This window comes from Diaphorina citri, unplaced genomic scaffold (assembly GCF_000475195.1).
Source record: "Diaphorina citri unplaced genomic scaffold, Diaci psyllid genome assembly version 1.1 scaffold375, whole genome shotgun sequence".
Lineage (NCBI taxonomy): Eukaryota > Metazoa > Arthropoda > Insecta > Hemiptera > Psyllidae > Diaphorina > Diaphorina citri.
The window spans coordinates 126,185-148,734 of record NW_007377810.1 but is presented as its reverse complement, the minus strand read 5'-3'; the positions used below and the strand labels follow the sequence as shown (position 1 = coordinate 148,734).

The 22,550-nt window shown below is 39.7% G+C and overlaps 1 protein-coding gene across 1 annotated transcript; it reads left to right on the top strand.

Moving 5' to 3' along the window:
- Positions 1-1,631: 1,631 nt before the first annotated feature.
- LOC103508174 (ankyrin-3-like) lies at positions 1,632-22,094 on the top strand. The gene is made up of 15 exons (XM_008472706.3): positions 1,632-1,784; positions 8,076-8,109; positions 9,878-10,041; positions 14,053-14,250; positions 14,866-15,111; positions 15,194-15,244; positions 16,595-16,690; positions 17,233-17,481; positions 18,121-18,270; positions 19,031-19,171; positions 19,721-19,876; positions 20,212-20,260; positions 20,869-20,918; positions 21,332-21,529; positions 21,951-22,094. Exons 1-15 carry the CDS (start codon positions 1,656-1,658, stop codon positions 22,092-22,094), a joined length of 2,055 nt encoding a protein of 684 aa, XP_008470928.1. The 5' UTR covers positions 1,632-1,655.
- Positions 22,095-22,550: the final 456 nt, after the last annotated feature.

Sequence of the window (22,550 nt, the reverse complement as noted above, 5' to 3'; positions counted from 1 at the left end):
GTTTTCATGTGATTTAAAATACTATTTTTGTAATAATTTGTTCGACTGGAAGTTTGTAATGGAAGTCGCGCGACCCGGCAGCTAGGATCGGAACGTCACCTTTATGGCGCGACCAGGCAGCTCGGCAGCGCTGCCGGGTCGCGCTGCCCGGCAGCTAGGATCGGAACGCCACCTTAAATGAAACACAAATGAACAAGACAACTTTTCGAGATCCTTTATCAGATAATGAGAACCTCACCACAGAATTCTAAATTGAGATTCTTGCTGCAAGATTTGCTGCATCACTGACCTGTTGAGGTCTAAAGTAAGACACAGAGGGTGAGGAAATATGATTGATCATAACCGATTCCCAGGGGATCTCTGGAGTTAAGAAACGTTGCCCATGGTTGGTAATTGGACACGTGACCGTCTGGGAGATCCTGTATTGGTATTGTTAAAAGAAGGGCTATCGGCTGTTATTCCAGAACATATATAAATCGGCTGCCATCCACTTCAACTCAACATAGCTTCTGCATCTCATTGCATCCTTTATTTGGTCTAAGTATTCTTTTCTTGGTCTTCCTCGATCATCTTTTCCTTCTACCATTCCTCCTATAAGTCATGTATTGAGTAATCTTTCGTGTCTAAGTACATCTCAATATTCTCAATAATCAGCCTATACTTCTCACTGTACATCTGAGTCCTATTGAGATACTTATTGGGAAAAATCCTACAGTGCTGCAGTGAGCACCAAAGTTGTGACATAATAACACAAAGAAATTGCATTTACATTTTTTCCTTCTACCATTCCTCCTATAAGTCATGTATTGAGTAATCCTTTGTGTCTAAGTACATCTCAATATTCTCAATAATCAGCCTATACTTCTCACTGTACATCTGAGTCCTACGGTTCTGACTCATTGAGTCCGGTAAAGGTACATTACGAGCATAGAGCATATCATATTGCCGTGCCTCTATTTATTCTGCGCTATTAGCGCCTTGAATGTCGCGACCTTCATGCTTAGTTGTCCCACTGACATCTACAGGATGTCCCATTCAGTCACGGTTAGGTCCTTGTGTATCGGGTTCGCGAGAATTAGGACACCCTGACAAAGGTCAAAAGGTTTGAAAATATTTGGCAAACTTGGCACGGTACCTACTACAGACCTCATTGTGGGGATAAAGGACTGTTTATTATTATTATTATTATTATTATTATTTTTAAGAGGTTTGACAGAGGGAACTGTAACTGCTATGGTCTTATCGTCCCGAAAGCGAAGGGAGACAGGATAGGAGAAAGCCAGCCGATGCGATGTTTGATAGAGGGAACTAACTGTATCTTCTGAGGTCTTATCGTCCCGAAAAGGAAGAGAAAGGATATGAGAAAGCCTGACGTTTCGAGACTTATCTGTGTTATGAGTTATGATAAAGTTCGCCCCAGGAGGGAATCAAACTGGCCACCTGGCTCTTATAAGGCGCTACCTCTGCCCTCCAAACTAAGTAGGCCGTGCAGAGTAGAATGTGAAGCGATAAGTGAGAATCTTTTGAATGAGAAGATTTCAAGGTTGTTTATGTGATAAAGTTCACGGAGGGAGAAATCGAATCTACCGTTTACAAATTTTAACCCTGATTTCTTTCTCCGGTTTCAGGATGGGTTCACACCCCTAGCCGTAGCAATGCAACAAGGTCACGACAGGGTGGTAGCAGTATTACTGGAAAATGATACCAAGGGCAAAGTCAAACTACCCGCCCTGCACATAGCTGCCAAGAAAGACGACTGTAAAGCTGCTGCTCTGCTACTCGAGGTAAGTTTTAGCAATACAAAGCTTGAAGTAAGTTTGAGCAATACAAAGCTTGAAGTTAGTTTGAGCAATACAAAGTTTGAAGCAAGTTTTAGCAATACAAAGCTTGAAGTGAGTTTTAGCAATACAAAGCTTGAAGTAAGTTTTAGCAATACAAAGCTTGAAGTAAGTTTTAGCAATACAAAGCTTGAAGTAAGTTTTAGCAATACAAAGCTTGAAGTGAGTTTTAGTAATACAAAGCTTGAAGTAAGTTTGAGCAATACAAAGCTTGAAGTAAGTTTTAACAATACAAAGCTTGAAGTAAGTTTGAGCAATACAAAGCTTGAAGTAAGTTTTAACAATACAAAGCTTGAATTGAGTTTTAGCAATACGTGCAATACAAACCAATAACCCCCGGGGTTTACAGTAGAAATATTTTTTAAAAGGTTTGATAGAGGGAACTCTATCTGCTAATTTCTTATCGTCCCGAAATTAAAGAGAGAACAGGATAGTAGAAAGCCAGCCGTTCCGAGAACGAACCTTACCTGGTTGGGATAAAATCCACCCCGGGGCGGGAATTGTACCCGCGGCATAGCGCTTGCAAGGCAGACGCGCTACCAACCAAACTAACTAGGCTGGCCGCACAGGTCAAGAGGCCAGTGCATCAAAAGAAAAAGACTCAAGATAGCCAAGAGGTTAAAATGAGTAGCTATGACATGTAAATGCGCATAGCGACCGGTGCCAGCATGGTAGGTAAACATTGGTTGTTAGGATTATTGAGATACTCATTGGGAAAAATCCTACAATGCTGCAGTGAGCACCAAAGTTGTGACATAATAACACAAAGAAATTGCATTTACATTTACATTTAAGAGATCATTGGGTAAATGGGTATGTAATTTATGTATTGGAAATAAAAAGACAAGCTTTCCTGACCCTTACATAAACCCCATTGGTCTAATACCGCTCATGTGGGACCTTGATGTCCATAACGCCTCAAAGGGTTAAAATATTAACATTTACTCGCAGGATTTTGCACAGCGGGGTCCAAAAGTTGGAAAAAATAGCAAATTATAAAAACATATTTCAAGATAATCTCTTGCCCTATCTGTGTTGGGATTTGACGTTAGGGGTTACTATAGGAAGACTCTTGGACGTGGGTTTTGCTGACAAGTTAGGTGGAAGAGAAAGACGTAGGGGTCGTAGGGAAAGGACATTAGAATTTAGTGTGATTATAAGCTCAAATGAAGCAGTCTGGCTGAGGGACTATAAACAGAGAGTAGATCAGCGTCTAGCTAGGGGACTATAAACAGAGAGAAGACTAGCCCAAATTTCTTCACGCTATATCAATAGCGAAGGTTGAGTGCGAAAGGCATCCCGCTCGGAAAATTTTGTTTAGCCAAAACCAATTGGCCTCAAAGCGACCACTCTAAAGCTGATTGAGAGGCCGACGACAAACGCCGACCCCATCTGAACATGGGAAAAGGCAACCACTCTAAAGCTGATTGAGAGGCCGACGACAAACGCCGACCCCATCTGAACATGGGAAAAGGCAAAGAAGAAGAAGAAGAAGAAGATAAGCTCAAATGAAAATACAGTATGGAATGCAGGTGCTGGAAAAATTCTCTTTGGTCGATCTTTCCACTGAGAGTTAACACAGTGTCAAGGGTTTTCTTTGACGTCACCCATTTGCTTTACACAGGCCAGTATTCCTTAAACTCTGGATTAACTGAAAACTCTCTGTGGTAAGTTCAGGCATAAATGAATTATCCATAGCTTAATGACTTATCCACAATGAAAATCATGTCTGTCTGCAGAACAACATAAAATGAACACTTAATACACTTTTAATGACTTATCCGCCAGCTTCGCCACAAAGTTGACTTTAAACACTCTTTATAGCATGACGTTGATATATCGGAACAGAACACAAGTTTAAATAGTTACTACGCCACCTTGCATCAATCTTCTCCATCATTTTCCCACATAAAACACGGCCCCGTAATTTTAACGCCAATTGCCTCAGGGGAAACCAATAAGTAACATATCAATATTGCGACTGACTTCAATCGGTCAAAATTGTCCATTTTACACTGGAGAGGAAATTTCAATTCCGCCGATTTTATAGAAATTCTGCGCCCCTGCCGCTGCGCTGATCATAAAGTTAACCCAGAAAAGAGGTAGGTATAAGAGTATTAATATGGATATTGAAAATGCTCAAAACTTTCTCATGTTGAACTAAATTAGGGTTAAGGTAACAGGCGAAAAGATCTTTTTAAGTCAGCTATAAGACTAAAAAGTCCTATTATGCCAAATCACAAAGGTATAAGATCTAATCACAATCGAGGATATCCGATACCCTAAAATAGAATGAACATAACTGGTATATTTAATATCTTCTTACAGTGCACAATTTGGCAACCCTGCTTCACTGCAACAGTGTTCTTTTTGTTCATCAATGTCCAAAAATAGGTCCTTTTTTAGCCCGTCCTTCCTTTATTTTATTACCAACTAATTGGCCCGTCTTCAAATCAAACTTTGCCCATTCCCCCACTTCCTTCTAGCGCCCCTAATGCACATGCTTGCTGCCCGATGAATGGCAACTGATAACCGGACCGGACTCTCAGCCAAGCCATTCTGTTGGAAAAGGCCTTATTCCACTCCTTACTAGTTTGTTTATCGGGGCGATTCGATACTGCTCAATCAAACGATTGAAAATCCAACCTCTCAGAAGGTATAGTTTAGATGTAATGAAGTGACTATGTCTATTTTTACTTTTTAATTAACTTTTCAATAGGTTTCCCTCCCGAGTCAGTGAAGCTGTCTATTGGAATCAATCTGAATTCCGAACCAGTCTAGTTGGTAACAATGTATAACTGGTAACTATATGTATAACTAGTAAATAGTAAAGTCTATTAGTATGGTGTTTACTGTCTTCAACTCCCAAGAGCTACCACGCCTTGACAAATACTTATTAGGCTTAGGATTACAAAGTCCGAATAACAAGGTAGGTTAGATTGATATATGTATGTTTATGTGCGCATCTATGTTGATTTTATGGAAGGAAGACGATCCTTTGAACAGAATTAGGCTGGTAAAGAGTCTAAACTCTGATTGAAGCCCCCCCCCCCAGTCATAAAGTATTTTGACTGTACTGTGCCTGGAGCGCGATCTGGTGTGAATCAGGCCTAAACTTTTCATTTTCAAAGCTCAATTTCTCCAGTTTCACTTTCAAAAAATATTGAATATTGAAAGTGTTTCAATGTTACGACCACAAGTTACTAAATATTATAATTTTATATGTAAATACAGGTTGTGAAGGCCCATAATGATGCAAAAAATATGCTATGTACATGTATGTAGGTACCTATGTACATACCTAACAGTCAGGATTGTATGGTGTGTTTATGTCTGTATCATAAAAAGTTCTTAAATTAATATGTATAAATACATTAATTTGTAAAGGATGCAAGGTAATTATACAAATCTTGTACCTTGTACGATAAGGTAAGTACCTACCTTTATTAAGGACGCAAATACACTGAGGCAATTTGAGGCGTGTTGCAGAGAAGCATGCTTGTAGCGTGCACTGAGTCGGAAACATGCTTTTATTAAAACAACCTAGCAGGAGAGGAAACGGAACGTAGCGTAAAAGTGCGCACGCTGCTTTAAGCCAACAAGTAGGAATGCAGCAGGCTTGCATGCATGTCCCAAGAACATATCAATCCAATGCAAAATCTTTGAAGCATGCTGCATGTTGACTCATGTTGACCGTCGCGTCGCTTCGTCGATCGAGATAGTTTAAAAGTCTGCTTCGATCGACTTTCGACTTTCCTTATCCTATTAAATTATGTTTCATTGGGTGTTTTTCTATTGTTACTTTTACAATATCCCTAACCGTTTAGTCAGTATAGCTGAAAACCGCCAAAAGTGGTCGAAAACCGCCAAAAATCGGCCAAAATACCGCCTACCGCAGCACCTTTGGTAACCAAAATTTTGGAGTTACATCCTTGTCACTTTTGTGGACTACATACCAAATTTCAAGTCTCTAGCTCATACCGTTCCCGAGATAATAATAAATTACGCCAAAAAGCGGCAAAATACCGCCAAGCGTTGCACCGACCTTAATCAAAAGTTTCGTGTCGCATCCTTGTCACATTTGACAACTGCATACCGAATTTCAAGTCTCTAGCTCTTTCCGTTCTCGAGATATTTTGTTTACAGACAGACACACACACGGACCTCAAAACGTGTTTTGGCACTAAAACCTGACCATCGAAAATTTGACCCGATTACATTACTTTCCTTCCTATAGGATAAGGAAAGTAAAAAGCTTCAGCGTCATTGAGCCTTTAAGGACACTGACAGCCTCCATACAGCAACCATTTTATCCTCGAGAATTTCTTATCAATAAAGCACTATTAGGTTAATTGATACACGGTTTTTTATCGCAGAATAATTATCATCACAGAGTATTTACTATATTTTACACTGTGTGTTTATGCTATACCTGCTTACTTATTATACAGCAGGGATGGCCATAACGTGGCTCGCGAAACGGTCTTGTGCGGCTCTCTAACCATGGCATGGGTCATTCTTGTTGATTTTTTTTCGAAATCTATGATCTTTTCCTCTGATAAGATAGGATATCCTTTGAAAAGACACACACACGGACCTCAAAACGTGTTTTGGCACTAAAACCTGACCATCGAAAATTTGACCCGATTACATTACTTTCCTTCCTATACATATAGGAGGATAAGGAAAGTAGAAAAGCTTCAGCGTCATTGAGCCTTTAAGGATACTGACAGCCTCCATACAGCAACCATTTTATCCTCAAGAATTTCTTATCAATAAAGCACTAGTAGGTTAATTGATACACGGTTTTTACCATACTTCCGGTCTCTGATTACATCTTCAGCACTTACAAGAGAGACTCACTAACCTCCAAGATGACTTAGGCTGGCAGATTTTTTTTTCTTTTTAACTACTCCGGGCTTATATCCTGGTGTAATCGTTAGTGGTGTAGTTTAGGATGGTGACTTGGGTTGGTTTGAGATTTGAGTCCCTTTTCAATAGGTAACTACTCAGCATTACAGTTCCCCTTTAAAGTAAAAAAAAAAAAAAAAAAAAAAAAAAAAGAACACACAAAGAAGTTGAAATAAGTAATGTTGAGAGTTTACCCAAGATCTTACAATTTACCCAAAGGTTTACAATTTCATGTGACTCTATTTTAGACCTCAGCAGTTACAGTTCCCTCTAGCAAACTTCTTGAAGAAAAGAGGATTGAAATGCTACTTGTTCTTTCTCTCATTGTCTCTTAATCAGAGATGATTCAGAAAGTCCATTGTGCGAAGATATTCTTTAGAAATGAGCCCAAAACCAGAATCCGCCCAACTGTGGATTCCAAAACAAAAGAATCTCAACAGCTCAATTGAATAAACCGTATCTTGCAATACAAATCACTCTTCAACTAGAAATGCATCCAACAGAAGATAATCTTGTTCAGGGTTTTCCTAAAGACCGAAGCGGTCTTTAAGGAATAGCGACATTCGCGAAAAATTCCAAAGGTTTGACCTTTTTGGTCATGCTCCTGTCACATTCCAAGTAACTGACTTGATTGCTTGTCTATGATCTTAACTTTACGTATCACTACCAGATTATTCCTACCAGACTTGAGGGTTTTATAGGAGACCTCTGAGAAAAAGTAAAAAATGCTGCATTAAAGATTAAACCACAGTGGCATCCTTTTCTTTATTTTCTGAAAGGAACACTAGCTCCAGCTTTCCGGCTTCGTGCTGGTTGTCCACTATTTCCATGTCCTTTGGATCGATAATATTTGAAATTTTCAACACTCATCTCTTCTTCAAAGATTCTCTGGTCATAGACATTGCTTCTTCCGCGATCACGGATGCTACTTCGCTGCCTTGTTCAGTTGTACTCAGAACTCTCAGAAGCTCAAGTTTGTACTCTGGTATGCTCACTAGTGCGTGAACCATGAAAGAAGTGAGAACTGAGAAATCCTTCTTTTTGGTTTCGTTTTTCTGCTAGGCTATAATACTCTTTGGTTTATGGAACTTGAGGTTTCCATAATTCTTTGTGTGTCGTAGGTCCTGGAAAAACTTCTTAAACTGAAAACTTTGGGGGATTTTATGCTGGGTTCAAATGACTTCGATGTAATTTGAGTGTATGGCATTGAGCCAGACCAAGTTCCCTTACGTTTAGCGTTGGCAGAGGACTAGGTATTGGTCGTTTTGCGAGAATCACTAGGTACCTAAGATATCTCGGAAATTATATATTGATCAATATTTTCAGCCTTTTCTGCTAGGTCCTTCCGACAATATTGAAGGTAATTCGTTGAGTAATTCAGTACCAATGCGTAGTAATTACTCTCTTCCATCAGGAAATACCAAAGTTGTGGGTACGGAAGGAGATGTTTAAGAAACATTTGTACCTGTAAACTGTAACCACAGGAACTATTGCAGATAAAACGTATCCTTGTGGCTCACCGCAAACCGCAACATTTCTTCTATTCAAGGCTTGTACGCCGGAGGTCCCGGGTTCGATTCCCGGCGGGGTCAAAGCTTTTTCGGCTCTGTGTTTGGAGTTTGATTTGATTTGATTTGAGTTGACTTGAAAAGAGTTCGGGGTGCACTCAGCCACTCAATTGAGTAGCTACTTTAATCGAGTAGACGTATTCTATTCTTCTATTTATATCCATATCACTTCAGATTACTTGCGACTTGCGAGAAGAATAGTCGAGAATTTTGGAATTCAAAATTGAACAAGTAAAGATAATAGAATTGGGAAGTATATCTATACTTCTTTGCCAAGAGCCTTTGAGTTTTAGCAAACTATCGGAATTTCCTCTTGGTCACAACTATTCCTGGTAACAACCACAATGCGTTGTAACGTTGCAACGGTACAAATGAACCGTGTACTCTCGATTGCAAAGCTGCAGCGAAACCGCCGTGAACTTTGCTTCGGAAAGCCTGAGCAGAACCGTGAAATACCAGCGAGTATCTTCTGTGTTTGAAATTGTCACACTTGAATAACGTTGCTAGAAACTACAAGCTGTTGCTTCTTCATTCAAATAGATCGAGTTACTCCTCCATTCACGCTATCTCAAGAACAAAGTTATTATTTTTATTACTGTCTGAAGACGATGTTATTTCTGTCTGAGAACACAGGAAATCAAACCAAACGAAAGTTGTTTGATACATTGTACTTGAAAACAACGGGGACAACTTTCTTTATTTGTATATCGATGACAAGAAGTTTACAATCACTCCGGAAGAAGGATATGTCAACAAGGTTTTGCAGTTTTTTTGTTTGAAGTCGGTAATAAATCTTGTCATCAAACTTTCTTTATTTGTATATCGATGACAAGAAGTTTACAATCACTCCGGAAGAAGGATATGTCAACATGGTTTTGCAGTTTTTTTGTTTGAAGTCGGTAATAAATCTTGTCATCAACTTGTTATTTCTTTTCTTTTTGGTTCGTGTCGTTCCTCACTGGCGAAGTTGGTTGTGGCGATTCTTTGGTTTGAGTTTGGTAAATTTTAGGTGAGACTTTTGGTTTATGCTGCAAATCCAGACCTTCTGCAGACGTTACCAGTAAACCAAACTTGTGGCACCATTATGGCATCAGTGGCTCCATGAAATTTCGGAAAGATTCCTTGGGTTACTGTATTAGTATTACGTAAAATTGAATTTTTCCGGGCTTTTTAGCGCTGATTTGTTTGGCAAACACCGACAAACATGCTCATGATTTATTAATTTATTATCAGTTCACCTTTAACCTTAATTTTTTTTGGAGTCAGGCCTAATAAATTAATTCAAAACCATGTATTCCTTATCTGCGCGAGGTGTTATTTTAACATTGCCAATTTTATCTATATATTATTACTTAGCGATTAATGATATGGGAATTGGTAGTCACTTTTGACTGGTTCAGCATTACGATTTTTTATGAATATCATTTGCAAATAATGAGGTGAAAATTGTTAATTCTTCCCCCGTTTCTTTTTTATGGTGGTGTATATTATTTCTGTTATTAAAAGCCCGAGTGTAATAAAATAATAATTGTCTAAAATTATCTTCTCTCTCATTTCCAGCGGGTCAAGAGGAGGTAGCAAAGATCCTGGTGGACAATGGTGCCACAATCAACGTACAGTCACTCAATGGGTTCACTCCTCTGTATATGGCGGCACAAGAGAATCACGATGGCGTGGTGCGGTATTTGCTCAGCAAGGGCGGCAACCAGACGCTTGCAACCGAGGTAGGTATTCTTGAAGGAATAAATGTTCAGACTTTTCTTCCACAGTTTCAGGCTGTAGAGTACAAAGTAGATCAGCCTTTGTACGAACAACAATCTTTTAGGTCCTCTCCCGAAGTTCCTCAGTCGTAGTCGGAAGGTGAAACAAGGTAGCTAGGGAATTCGTGCAAGTTCACGATGGTGTGGGGCGGTATTTGCTCAGCAAGGGCGGCAACCAGACGCTTGCAACCGAGGTAGGTATACTTGAGAAATAGAAGAAAGAAATCGATTTTCCAAAATTGATAACCAATTTTCCTTCTATTTTTTGAGCCTAGCCTTACCTAGCCCTGTGTATAACCACCAGCAAGCCATTTATGTAGACGATATTACTGTTTGTAATCCTTTGGATAACATAACCCTCTGCAGATATTAGGTACTACAGTAGTTGTTAGCGCGGCGGACTTCGGATCCGGATATTGGCAGTTCGAGTCCAAGTGAAGTCATAACATTTAGCATCGTATATTTATTATTATTTTTTGAGGAACAACATTTGTGCCAAGTGTTCATGGTTAACGAAATTGAATTTTTTGTAGGTAAATTAGATTACATAGGAGTTGTATGAAAATTTATGTAAGGTAAAAAGTTTGTACTAAACACAGTTGAATACTATAGGAGTTCTAAATGGATTTCACAGCGAGATTAACTCTGGGACTTCCTGTGTTTGTCATACACAACAATAATTCTAAAATGTTATCGTTAAAACTATAACAGTGTCCATGATGAGCAACAAATTTTTTAATGTCCTGTGTAATTATCTTTATCACAATATAGCTCACTGGAGCAGGACATGTCCACTATTATCCATAATAGTAGGGCCATATACCTACAGGATGTTTCTAAATGAAGTCTTTCTCTATTTTCACAGTATGTATTCTATAGTCCTATTTTCCCTGTATTAATCATGTGAAGCTGAAAAGGTGTCCTCCATGCACACCAACATCACTGCTTCTATTTCTATAGACACTTCGTTTACCACCACAGTGAAAAAAGTAACCCCAACAGAAATCAAGACTGGACAGAGATCGCACAGGATAGAGGGGAGTGGAAAAGGCTGTTCTCCGGAGATCTTAGGCCAGAGCAACAGGAGAAGAAAGAAAGAAGACAAGATATGTTACAAACTTTTATACAGTCTCAGTAGAACAACACATACGCTTATATCATATGTCACTGCAATACATTGTACAAAAGTTTGTATGACAATATTAAAGAAACATATACTGTAAATGACACGAGAGATATAGCGTACAGGCAGACACATCAGATACATACAGGTAATAAAGTACTAACTTGCATAGATGCATAGTGCTATTTTTCTGTGCGTAGATTAAGGTGTGCCAATATTGCGTCTTGTTGGAATGGTCCAATAGTCCTAGCTCTCTTTTCGTACCCAGTAAATATTCAATGCGTACATTTTTTATTTGGACGCAGAATTGTTTACATATGTGACTCATGTACTTCTCTAGTGTCTCTAAGCTAGGCCATGTTGTTCCAATATTGATGTGATGGACGAAATAATGACAAGTAGGTAATAACAATATGGCAACATAACTACCATTGCCACCCACATTTGCAAACAAACCTATTTTAAAAGGGCTTCCTGACGTGGTCAGGTTGATTGAATTTTGACATCAGAGTTGTCAGTATGGAAGTCCAATACCATCAGTGGGAATTAACACAATTATATAGTCGTACAGGTATCACTAAATGTACTTTTAAGAGTGCCTCCAAAAATTTGAAAATTAGCCTGGACAATGCGGATTTGTTACCAGCTTTAGAGAAGAAGAGGGACGGTGTTAAAGAATTTTACTTGAAATTTTGGAGACTCATATAGAGATGTAACTATGTAGCTAGCTCCTAGCGACTGTCAGGGATTCCTGCATTAGTCTTCGAAAAATTTGAAAATTTAGGACTTTAAGGAGCCTTTTTGCGCCTGAACTTTCAACGTGATTCCACCTTGTATACCTGTAGAAGTAACGTTTTTTAATGAAACTTTTGAGCCTCAATCTCGTACTGTTGACTTTTCAGCCTCAATCACACTTGGTAATGAGACTTTTCAGCCTTAATGTCTGTCCGGGACTATAACCTTGGTTTACAACATGTCATCAGAATCGGTCCGTCTTCAAAGGCATTTAAACGTCATCATTGCCAGACCATAAAAAACTGAATAACGCGTCATTGCAAAGAGAATTCTAAATATGCTATTATCTTAAAATTCTCAATATTTAAATAGCTAGCTAAAAGAAAGTAGAGTCGGAAGATAAAAATAAGGAAGAGCCCTGAGGAACACCCGATAGGACTGGTTTCCATCCTGATCTGTCGGTGTTTGACCCAAGAACACACTGACTGCGGCCAGACAGGCCGAATGTCCTTAGTTTTTGCAGTAGTATTCTGTGGGAGACTAGGTCGAAAGCCTTACTGAAGTCGAACAGGATCAGGATGGTCGCCATTGTTTTGTCCATGGCGGCCTGAATGTCGTCGGATACTTTGAGCAACGCAAGAGCTCAGTAGTAATTTGAGTGGTATTCCCATGTTATTGAGATGGTCAGAGCTCTGTATTTACTGCTGAGTGTACTCTGTAATTATAACTAGAATCAGAATTATAGAGGTCCACAGCGTTGGGTGGTTGATCCCCAGAACATTGAGTGTTAACTTTGTTAAGATAAAAACTGGAAAAACATGGAGTTTACCTACTTTGTCAATGGTATAGGTAGTAGTTTAAAACGGTGCATCTAACAACATATGTAGATAGTAGGTAGAATTATCTATAAAAGACAATTGAATTTAAAAAATGGCAGTTATAAATGATCTAGTACCAGTTCTAGGTATAACTATGTACTTACTTAAGTAGCTAGGTATTTAGCCATAGATGGTTACTGGTTACCTACCTATCAAGATAGTGTAAATAGATATTTCATTGATTTATTTCTTCTTATAAGGCACAAATTGTGTGTGCCTTGTAAGCTAATTAAGGTGTCGAAATAATTTATGTCTTATTTTAGAACTTGATTAATTATTTAAACAAACTACGAGTAAGTAAGTATCTCCTCAGTAGCTCAGTACTTACTAGGGACTTGAGTAAGCTTACTTATATGAAATGCTATCAACTTACTGTTATCAGCAATATCATCAATAATGTGCACTTGATTATTAATACAGACCCTATTTGGACAGTGGATTTATCTATTAAGTAAGTTAGTATAGACTGAGAATCTTCGGTTCCCAAGTAAGTCATAATGACAAACTAATAAAGTAAGTAATTATCTATTTAATAAGTTATAGTAGGTACGTTACATATATTCCTTAAGTACTTAAACCCTGAAAGAATATACGTAAGGGTAATAGAAAGTAAGTTATCAACTATTTACGAGGTTCAGTAAATCAAAGGGTCCTTACGGCGCGGTGTGCCTAAAGATCAGATATTTGTATCCGAATTAAAATGTACCAACATTTGTGATACCGTAGTATGTGTTTCTCCTAAAAAAGAAGTTCCTTAAAAAAGAAGTTCTTTTTTAAGAGAGACAAATAATTTTACACTGATGATGCCAGCAATGGAGAAACATGTCTGTCTAATTGAACAATAAACCCTTCCCCCTAACTGTGAAGAGTAAAAGTTACTTGTGTTCTTCTTTTCAAGATGAATCTTCACAAAGTCACGTCAGAATCCATCAGTATCCAAGTATCCATACCTACCTAATAGTTGATAGTTATAGTATAAGTTCCTGAAAGTGCGGAACCTCTGGTATTGGCCACTTAGGTAGATCTAGCCTTAGGTTTGAACCACTGTGTACATCCGTGGCTCTCAAACTTTCGAGAGCTTTAGCTTGTTTTACTCATTGCTGGAAAATTTTGGGCAAATCAAATGACTGATTTACCCTTCTTTGGGCGGTTTTATAGGTATCCCTAGAAGAAAACTGCCGATCCTACATCAATGTTTGTTCTTAATTTCCTTTCTACTTTCATATCACTTTCTTTCAGCATAACATCACCCCTCTACACGTGGCCTGCAAGTGGGGCAAGGTAGCTATGGTAGAACTCCTAATATCTAAGGGTGCCAATATTGAGGCTAAGACCAGGGACGGACTCACTCCTCTACATTGCGCGGCCAGGAGCGGTCACGACAATGTCATCGATATTCTCATTGAGAAGGGAGCAGCATTGTATTCGAAAACCAAGGTAAATGACTACGTTATGTCAGGCTGTAAAAAAATGTCCTGGCCATTAATATGTAATAGGGTGGACCTCTAGCCCAGTGGTAGCGTGCTTGCCATGCAGAAGGTCCCGGGCTCGAATCCCACCATCGACAAAAAGTCGTACTCGTTTTTCGATTCCAAACATTTCTACGAGTTACTGTCTGGTGTTCTCGTGTCGATCTAGCACCTAATTGGGAAGTATTGTGTCTCTTATTGGCCATTTGATGAGGGACATACTACGGGATGGGGCATGCTACAGACTACATGCGTCTAATGTAGGAGTGATTTCATTGCTACGAAATAAAAACGGCGCGAAACACTTTTTTTTTCGTGTATATAACATTATTATTCAATGTTGGCACACTAATAAATATTAATAAAAGAAAAAACTTTTTTTCAAACAATCGTTATATATTTTACCATGTATTTATTATTTACTTCACTATCTTCTTATTCTTTTATTGCACCTTTTCCCAATCTTATATGCGGTCGGCGTTACCCTCCTTTATCCTACCCCTCCATAGCCTCCCATACAATGCCTCCATCCCTTTTCTCTCAAGTCTTATTATTTACTTCACTATGTATTGATTATGTCCAGAACGGCCTCGCTCCCCTACACATGGCCTCGCAGGGGGATCACGAGGCTGCTACCCGAGTCCTCATCTACCACGGTGCCGGAGTAGACGAGATTACCGTCGATTATCTAACCGCGCTCCACGTTGCTTCACATTGTGGTCACGTCCGGGTGGCCAAGACCCTGCTGGATAGGAAGGCAGACCCTAACGCCCGCGCGCTGAACGGGTTCACCCCGCTGCATATAGCGTGTAAGAAGAACCGATATAAGGTGGTCGAGCTAACACAGAAAAGTGTTTAGCACCATGCAGTCTTGAAAAAATATCTTCTACAGTAAGAAGAACCGATATAAGGTGGTCGAGCTGTTGCTGAAGTATGGAGCCAGTATTGCTGCTACGACAGAGGTAATATGCTTCTTTTATACACACCTACTTTTATAACTGAACGAATTGGAGTTAAATGTTTGAATGATTTAGGTTTACTTTTTCCTCCATTATTCTCCATTCATATCTACTAAAATTGAAAATGTCCACAAAGTAGGTGAAACTCCGAATCGGGGTAATAGTCTGCTGAAGTATGGAGCCAGTATTGCTGCTACGACAGAGGTAATATGCTTCTTTTATACACACCTACTTTTATAACTGAACGAATTGGAGTTAAATGTTTGAATGATTTAGGTTTACTTTTTCCTCCATTATTCTCCATTCATATCTACTAAAATTGAAAATGTCCACAAAGTAGGTGAAACTCCGAATCGGGGTAATAGTCTGCTGAAGTATGGAGCCAGTATTGCTGCTACGACAGAGGTAATATGCTTCTTTTATACCTAAGTACACATCTACTTTTATAACCGAACGAATTGAAGTCAAAGGTTTGAATGATTTAGGTTTACTTTTTCCTCCGTTATCCTACATTCATGTCTACAAAAATTGAAAATGTCTACAAAGTAGGTGAAACATATAAGGTGGTCGAGCTGTTGCTGAAGTATGGAGCCAGTATTGCTGCTACGACAGAGGTAATATGCTTCTTTTATACCTAAGTACACATCTACTTTTATAACCGAACGAATTGAAGTCAAAGGTTTGAATGATTTAGGTTTACTTTTTCCTCCGTTATCCTACATTCATGTCTACAAAAATTGAAAATGTCTACAAAGTAGGTGAAACTCCGAATCGGGGTAATAGTCTGCTGAAGTATGGAGCCAGTATTGCTGCTACCACAGAGGTAAGTCCTCACATTGTAATCATGTGTGGGTGGCTAAAACCCTGCTGGATAGGAAGGCAGACCCAAATGCCCGGGCGCTGAACGGGTTTACCCCGCTGCATATAGCGTGTAAGAAGAACCGATATAAGGTGGTCGAACTTCTGCTGAAGTATGGAGCCAGTATTGCTGCTACGACAGAGGTAAGTAGGGGAAGAGAGAGGAAACACAAACGGAGACAAGAAGAAAACATCAGGGGTGCAGAAAGTGGGGAGATGTAATAAAGAGATAAATAGACTTATGGGAAAACTAGCCTGCCTTGGTGGTGTAGTGGTCAAGACGCTCGCCTGGTAAACACGAGGGCGTGGGTTCGATCCCAGCCGAGGCATGAAATTTTATCTTCATTTATTTGAGAATTGGACCATATAATAATGGAGCTCTAAGGGTTAGGTGGTAGAGAACGCCTAAGGCGTTAACCTCGCCTAGTGGTTACCTTTCACTCAAGAGTCTATTAGTATTAACTAATAATTATTTATATATTATTTTGTTTTCAGTCGGGTCTAACGCCACTTCACGTTGCTAGTTTCATGGGTTGTATGAACATAGCTATCTTCCTACTGCAAGCTGGAGCCGCCCCTGATACAGCCACGGTAAGATATTAGATATAATAGATAATCCTAGAAGATATTTTTTCATTGCATTGACTCTTTATTATTAATTTTCGCCTTGGTGATTGCTTTGGGCTGACATTTGGTTTTGGCTACAAATTTTACGAGCAGATGCCCTTCGCACTCAACCTTTGCCATTTCTTTATCTAGGGAAAACCTCTAAATTTCCATTGATAAAGACAATAACTATAATTCTCTTCACAGGTTCGCGGTGAAACTCCGCTGCATCTGGCTGCGCGCGCGAATCAAACCGACATCGTGCGCATTCTCTTGCGCAACGGAGCCAGTGTCGATGCGCGTGCCCGGGAAGACCAGACCCCTCTGCACGTAGCGTCGCGTCTTCGGCGTTTTTCGTCAGCCTCTCAATCAGCCCTAACTAGGGTGATTGTTTTGGGCTGACATTTGGTTTTGGCTACAAATTTTACGAGCAGATGCCCTTCGCACTCAACCTTTGCCATTTCTTTATCTAGGGAAAACCTCTAAATTTCCATTGATAAAGACAATAACTATAATTCTCTTCACAGGTTCGCGGTGAAACTCCGCTGCATCTGGCTGCGCGCGCGAATCAAACCGACATCGTGCGCATTCTCTTGCGCAACGGAGCCAGTGTCGATGCGCGGGCCCGGGAAGACCAGACCCCTCTGCACGTAGCGTCGCGTTTGGGTAATGGAGATATAGCGAGTCTACTATTGCAGCATGGAGCCTCGGTGGATGCCCCAACTAAGGACGGATATACAGCACTGCATATTAGTGCCAAGGAGGGACAGGATGAGGTAAGTCCCCCTACTAAGGACGGATATACAGCACTGCATATTAGTGCTAAGGAAGGACAGGATGAGGTAAGTCCCCTGTCGCGTCTGGGTAATGGAGATATAGCGAGTCTACTATTGCAGCATGGAGCCTCGGTGGATGCCCCAACTAAGGACGGATATACAGCACTGCATATTAGTGCCAAGGAGGGACAAGATGAGGTAAGTCCCCCTGCTAAGGACGGATATACAGCACTGCATATTAGTGCTAAGGAAGGACAGGATGAGGTAAGTCCCTTTTATTATGTGACCGAATGATGTGAAGTCGAAGTTATAACTTTCAATGTAAAAGGACTTTTCAGTTTCATTCTGACAGGATAAAGGAGGATTTATTATTATTAATTATTATTAAGCAAGCTTTTTATTATTTTATAAAATTCATACCTTTTTTGTACCAAATACATAAGACCTTGTTTAGACTGCGGGAATAGAATAAAAGGACTTTTCTATCTCATTTTGGCAGTATAAACAGGTTATATTTTATTCTATCTGTTTCGGACAAAGTCTGCCGGGGCCGAGAATTGAACCTGCGACCTAGTGATGGTTTGATGATTACACTACACTTCTCAGCTTTACTAATTATATTTTTGGTTTATCCCTCAGGTTGCCAGCATACTAACAGAGAGTGGCGCGTCTATTACTGCTACGACAAAGAAAGGCTTCACACCCCTGCACCTGGCTGCCAAGTATGGTAGAATGAAGATAGCGCAAATGTTGCTGCAGAAAGATGCCCCCGTAGATTCTCAAGGAAAGGTAAAAAAATGAAAATGCAGGATAAATTGAAAAGATAAGGAGAACAGCATAGGAAAAAGCCAGCAGTTCTTAGAACGGGCAGGGTTCGAACCCGCCACCTAGCGCTTATAAGACAGGCGTGTCACCTTCCAAGCTAACTATAACTATCTATGACTATGACATAATGATTATCTGTTTGCCTTATTCTTCAGGTTGCCAGCATACTAACAGAGAGCGGCGCGTCTATTACTGCTACTACAAAGAAAGGCTTCACACCCCTGCACCTGGCTGCCAAGTATGGTAGAATGAAGATAGCGCAAATGTTGCTGCAGAAAGATGCCCCCGTGGATTCTCAAGGAAAGGTAGGGAATGAAACCTCAGTTTGTGGTAACCCTTCACATACTTCATTGACCTCAATGGGTTTAGAATAAAAATAGAGCTCAGTTGACTAAAGAACCAACCTCAACAGTGTTCTAGCAGAATGGACTTGGGATCTAGAAGTTGATGGTTCGAGGCCAAGTCAAGGCATACAATTTAGTGCAGTGAATTATTGGGAAAATATTTGTGAGAAGCGTTTATCCTTCCTTTGAATTCACTATATGGTGCTAATTACATATTATGTTATATAGGAGTTTTTCTCAAGTCCAAGCCTTATTCTTGAACACATTGTTCCTATCTGAAAAAGGGTTCAAACCAATGTAGGTACCTATACCTTCTTCTTTAAGTACCTAATATTTATCAATAAAACTTTTTTATTTGATTGATTTCTTTCTTATAACAGAACGGTGTTACCCCTCTACATGTGGCTAGTCATTATGATCATCAAAATGTAGCACTACTTCTATTGGACCGAGGTGCCTCCCCGCACGCTGTGGCCAAGAATGGATATACTCCTCTGCATATAGCTGCCAAGAAAAACCAGGTAACCAATTTATCCTATATTGATCCTTCCAAGAACCAAATTGCCCTACTTATTGCTATTGCTGGTAAGAAAATCCAGGTAACCAAATTATCCTACGTTGATCTTGTTAGTAACCAAACTACTATTTAGTCTGGGAATCACTTGCTACTGGGTATATTTTGAGGTTGTACTCAGCTTCGTCAGAAGTGGTCAGCTGGTTTAATCTTTAGAAATGGAAAGCTGTCTCTGAAAGCTTGTCCTTGTATGTCTTCCCATTAAGAAAAAATAAATAAAACAAAAGTAGCCAACCTCAGTAGTGTAGTAGACGCATTGGACTACACATCTGGAGGTTTGTGGTTCGAGTCCAAGTGGGGTCATTACCATCATGAACCTGTATTAGTAACTAGGGAACGATATTTTTGAAGGACATATTTTTGGGGAACGATATTTTTGAAATATGCTTCGCAAAATTAAAATTCTAAAATGAAACAAAAGAAAATATAAATGTAAATCAAACGCGAATGATTATTTAATTAAAAACTAATTCTGGCCCATTCTACCCTTATTCAGATGGACATCGCAACGACTCTTCTGGAATACAATGCAAAACCCAATGCAGAATCAAAAGCCGGGTTCACACCCTTACACCTCAGTGCACAGGAGGGACATACAGATATGTCTTCCCTATTGATAGAGCATGGAGCTACAGTCAGTCATCAGGCTAAGGTAAGATAAAGCTTCTGGAAACAAGGTATGAAATTATTAAAAAATGAAAATTCGAAAAGTTATAATGAACCAATATTTAGGATTTCCAGCTATGGAAGAAAGCAAAAGATAAAAGTTCATATGCCTGAAATAGTTTGTGCCAAAAAAATAAATACTCTAGAAATCAAAATTTTACTACTGAAATAGCCGTCAAAAAATGACTCTTTACTCTGTTGAATTTTTTGTAATTGTATATATTTGATTAGAAAATATACAGGACCGTAAAATGGCGTCAAAATAGATATTGGCTAGTGAAGACATGTACTTTCACAGATACTTTTTGTGTTGTATTTCAGAACGGTTTGACTCCTCTACATCTATGTGCCCAGGAAGATAAGGTGAATGTTGCCACCATAACCATGTTTGTGCTGTGACTATATTTGTTCATACTACAGGTAAAATTGGTTGGTACTACATGGTTATTAACAATGTACAGGGTTGCTTATTAGGCAGACGGTCGTGACTTCGATTCCTTCACTGGGAACAAAATTAAGTCTGGTAAGGTGCCACAAGTTGGGTGCCACAAGTTGGGTGCCACGTTGAAATTTAGGAAATTTTAGGAGACAAAGGCTAATTTAGGAGAGCAGAGAACATAGAGCTTTTTGCTTTCAGTTCTATGCGGTTTTAAGTCATCGCTTCTCTCTGTCGTTGAGTTATTTCCCATTTTCGTTCAATTTTTTTAGGCGGGCCTTCGCGGGCCGCAAAAATGAGCTCGCGGGCCGCGGGTTGGACAAGCCTGGACTACATAGAGCTTTTTGCTTTCAGTTCTATGTGGTTTTAAGTCATCAATTCTCTCTATCGTTTCTCCACTCTGTTTTTAGCCTTAGGGTGATATTATTGGGATATTTTCCCTGATTTAGAGTGTTGGAATGCTTTATTAATGAGTCGAGTTGCGTGATATATGTATTAAAGTTCCGGAACACAGTCATTCGGTTGGGCTTTCGACATTCTAGTTGCCACCATACTTGTCAAGAACGGTGCCGAGATAGATCCTGTTACCAAGGTAAGTCACCATCCTATTGCTAAGCTAACAGAAGAAAAATACTTGGATATTTGAACTCGGGGTCTGTAATGTCATCATGAATAACTTCTGAGAGTTCTGAGCAATCGCATAGACTTGAAAATCGTGGACCCATGCATTGTCATCAACTCTGTAAATCCAGGGTTGAGATTTATCGAGAGTAGAATATTGTTGAAAATTCAGTCATGTAAACAATTATAATCAGATCCAGAACTGCAGACATGTTCTGTTTGATATGTTCAAAACTGATTTGACACTACATCAGCTTCAGATCCAGGGTTGTTAAGGTTAATCCAAAATTTGACCAGCATAAAGATCTTTTCTCAGCAGGATGTACTCTGCTTTGTTAGGATAGACACTTTATAACTACAACTTACACCTCTTCCATTCCCTAGGCCGGGTTCACACCGCTTCACATCGCGTCACATTTCGGCCAGCTGAACATGGTGCGTTACCTGGTGGAGAATGGCGCCAATGTAAACGCGACCACCAATCTAGGCTACACACCCCTACATCAGGCCTCACAACAGGGCCGTGTTCTTATTATTGATCTCTTGCTGGGGGCTGGGGCCCAACCTAATGCCACGACAAATGTAAGTAGTTTTATTTTAGACTGTCTAAGATCCGGTTCCACAAAGTGAGTTTAAAGTTTGTTGTACCTACTTCTATTCTGGAACAGTTTACATTGTGTGCGCCCAGAGTGCCGGGTCACACTGGACGACATACAACAAAGTTAAACTCGGTTTAAGTTGTTGATCTGGCATAATGCCCGCCACTCACGTTCAGACTGCAGGGTCACAGTAGGTCTGTCAGACCGTCTTGAGGTGTACATGGCGTTAAAAGCTTGGGATGTAGGTTCCTCAGAGCGTCTGACAGGTCTCAAGCTTTCTCTGCCATACGCTTGAAGACGATCAGACAGACCTAAGTCCATCAGACGGTGTGAAGGTGAGTGGCGGGCATAAGATAGGTATCACTACATACATCTAAATTCCTTCCCCTTTACCCTCCCTCTAGCATGGACAAACGGCCCTCAACATTGCTCAAAAGCTGGGCTACATTTCAGTGATCGAAACTCTAAAGATAGTCACCGAAACTAACGGCCCTCAACATCGCTCAAAAGCTGGGTTACATTTCGGTGATCGAAACTCAAAATATTAATCGAAACTACAATTTAACGACTAGAGTTTATAATTTAATCCGACATCTTGGTATTTCTGTTTTTGCATTTTGACCTATCGCTCTCATATCGCCAAAATCTAATGATTTCTTTTTCCCCTCTAGCATGGACAAACGGTGCTTTATTAATGAGTCGAGTTGCGTGATATATGTATTAAAGTCCCGGAACACAGTCATTCGGTTGGGCTTTCGACATTCTAGTTTTTTCGTTCTCAGTTTCAATTGTTCCCTGTATAACACTATTTGCCTAACTGTAGTAATGTACCTGCAATACCAAACGCAGATATTATCTAAGTAAAATAACAAAATAGCATTGACTGGGGAATTTTCAAGGTTCTCTCTGTAATCGGTGTTGGGTACCTATTTCTTCTTACAGCTTCATTAAGGTTTACATTGTAGCTTTTTTGCTGTGCCACCATACTTGTCAAGAACGGTGCC

Bases quoted from the DNA above. Each gene is read 5' to 3' on its own strand.
- LOC103508174 (XM_008472706.3), top strand. From the start codon at position 1,656: ATGCAACAAGGTCACGACAGGGTGGTAGCAGTATTACTGGAAAATGAT. The intron at 1,785-8,075 runs GTAAGTTTTAGC...CAATATTTTCAG, and splicing joins CTGCTGCTCTGCTACTCGAG to CCTTTTCTGCTAGGTCCTTC. The intron at 10,042-14,052 runs GTAGGTATTCTT...ACTTTCTTTCAG, and splicing joins ACCAGACGCTTGCAACCGAG to CATAACATCACCCCTCTACA.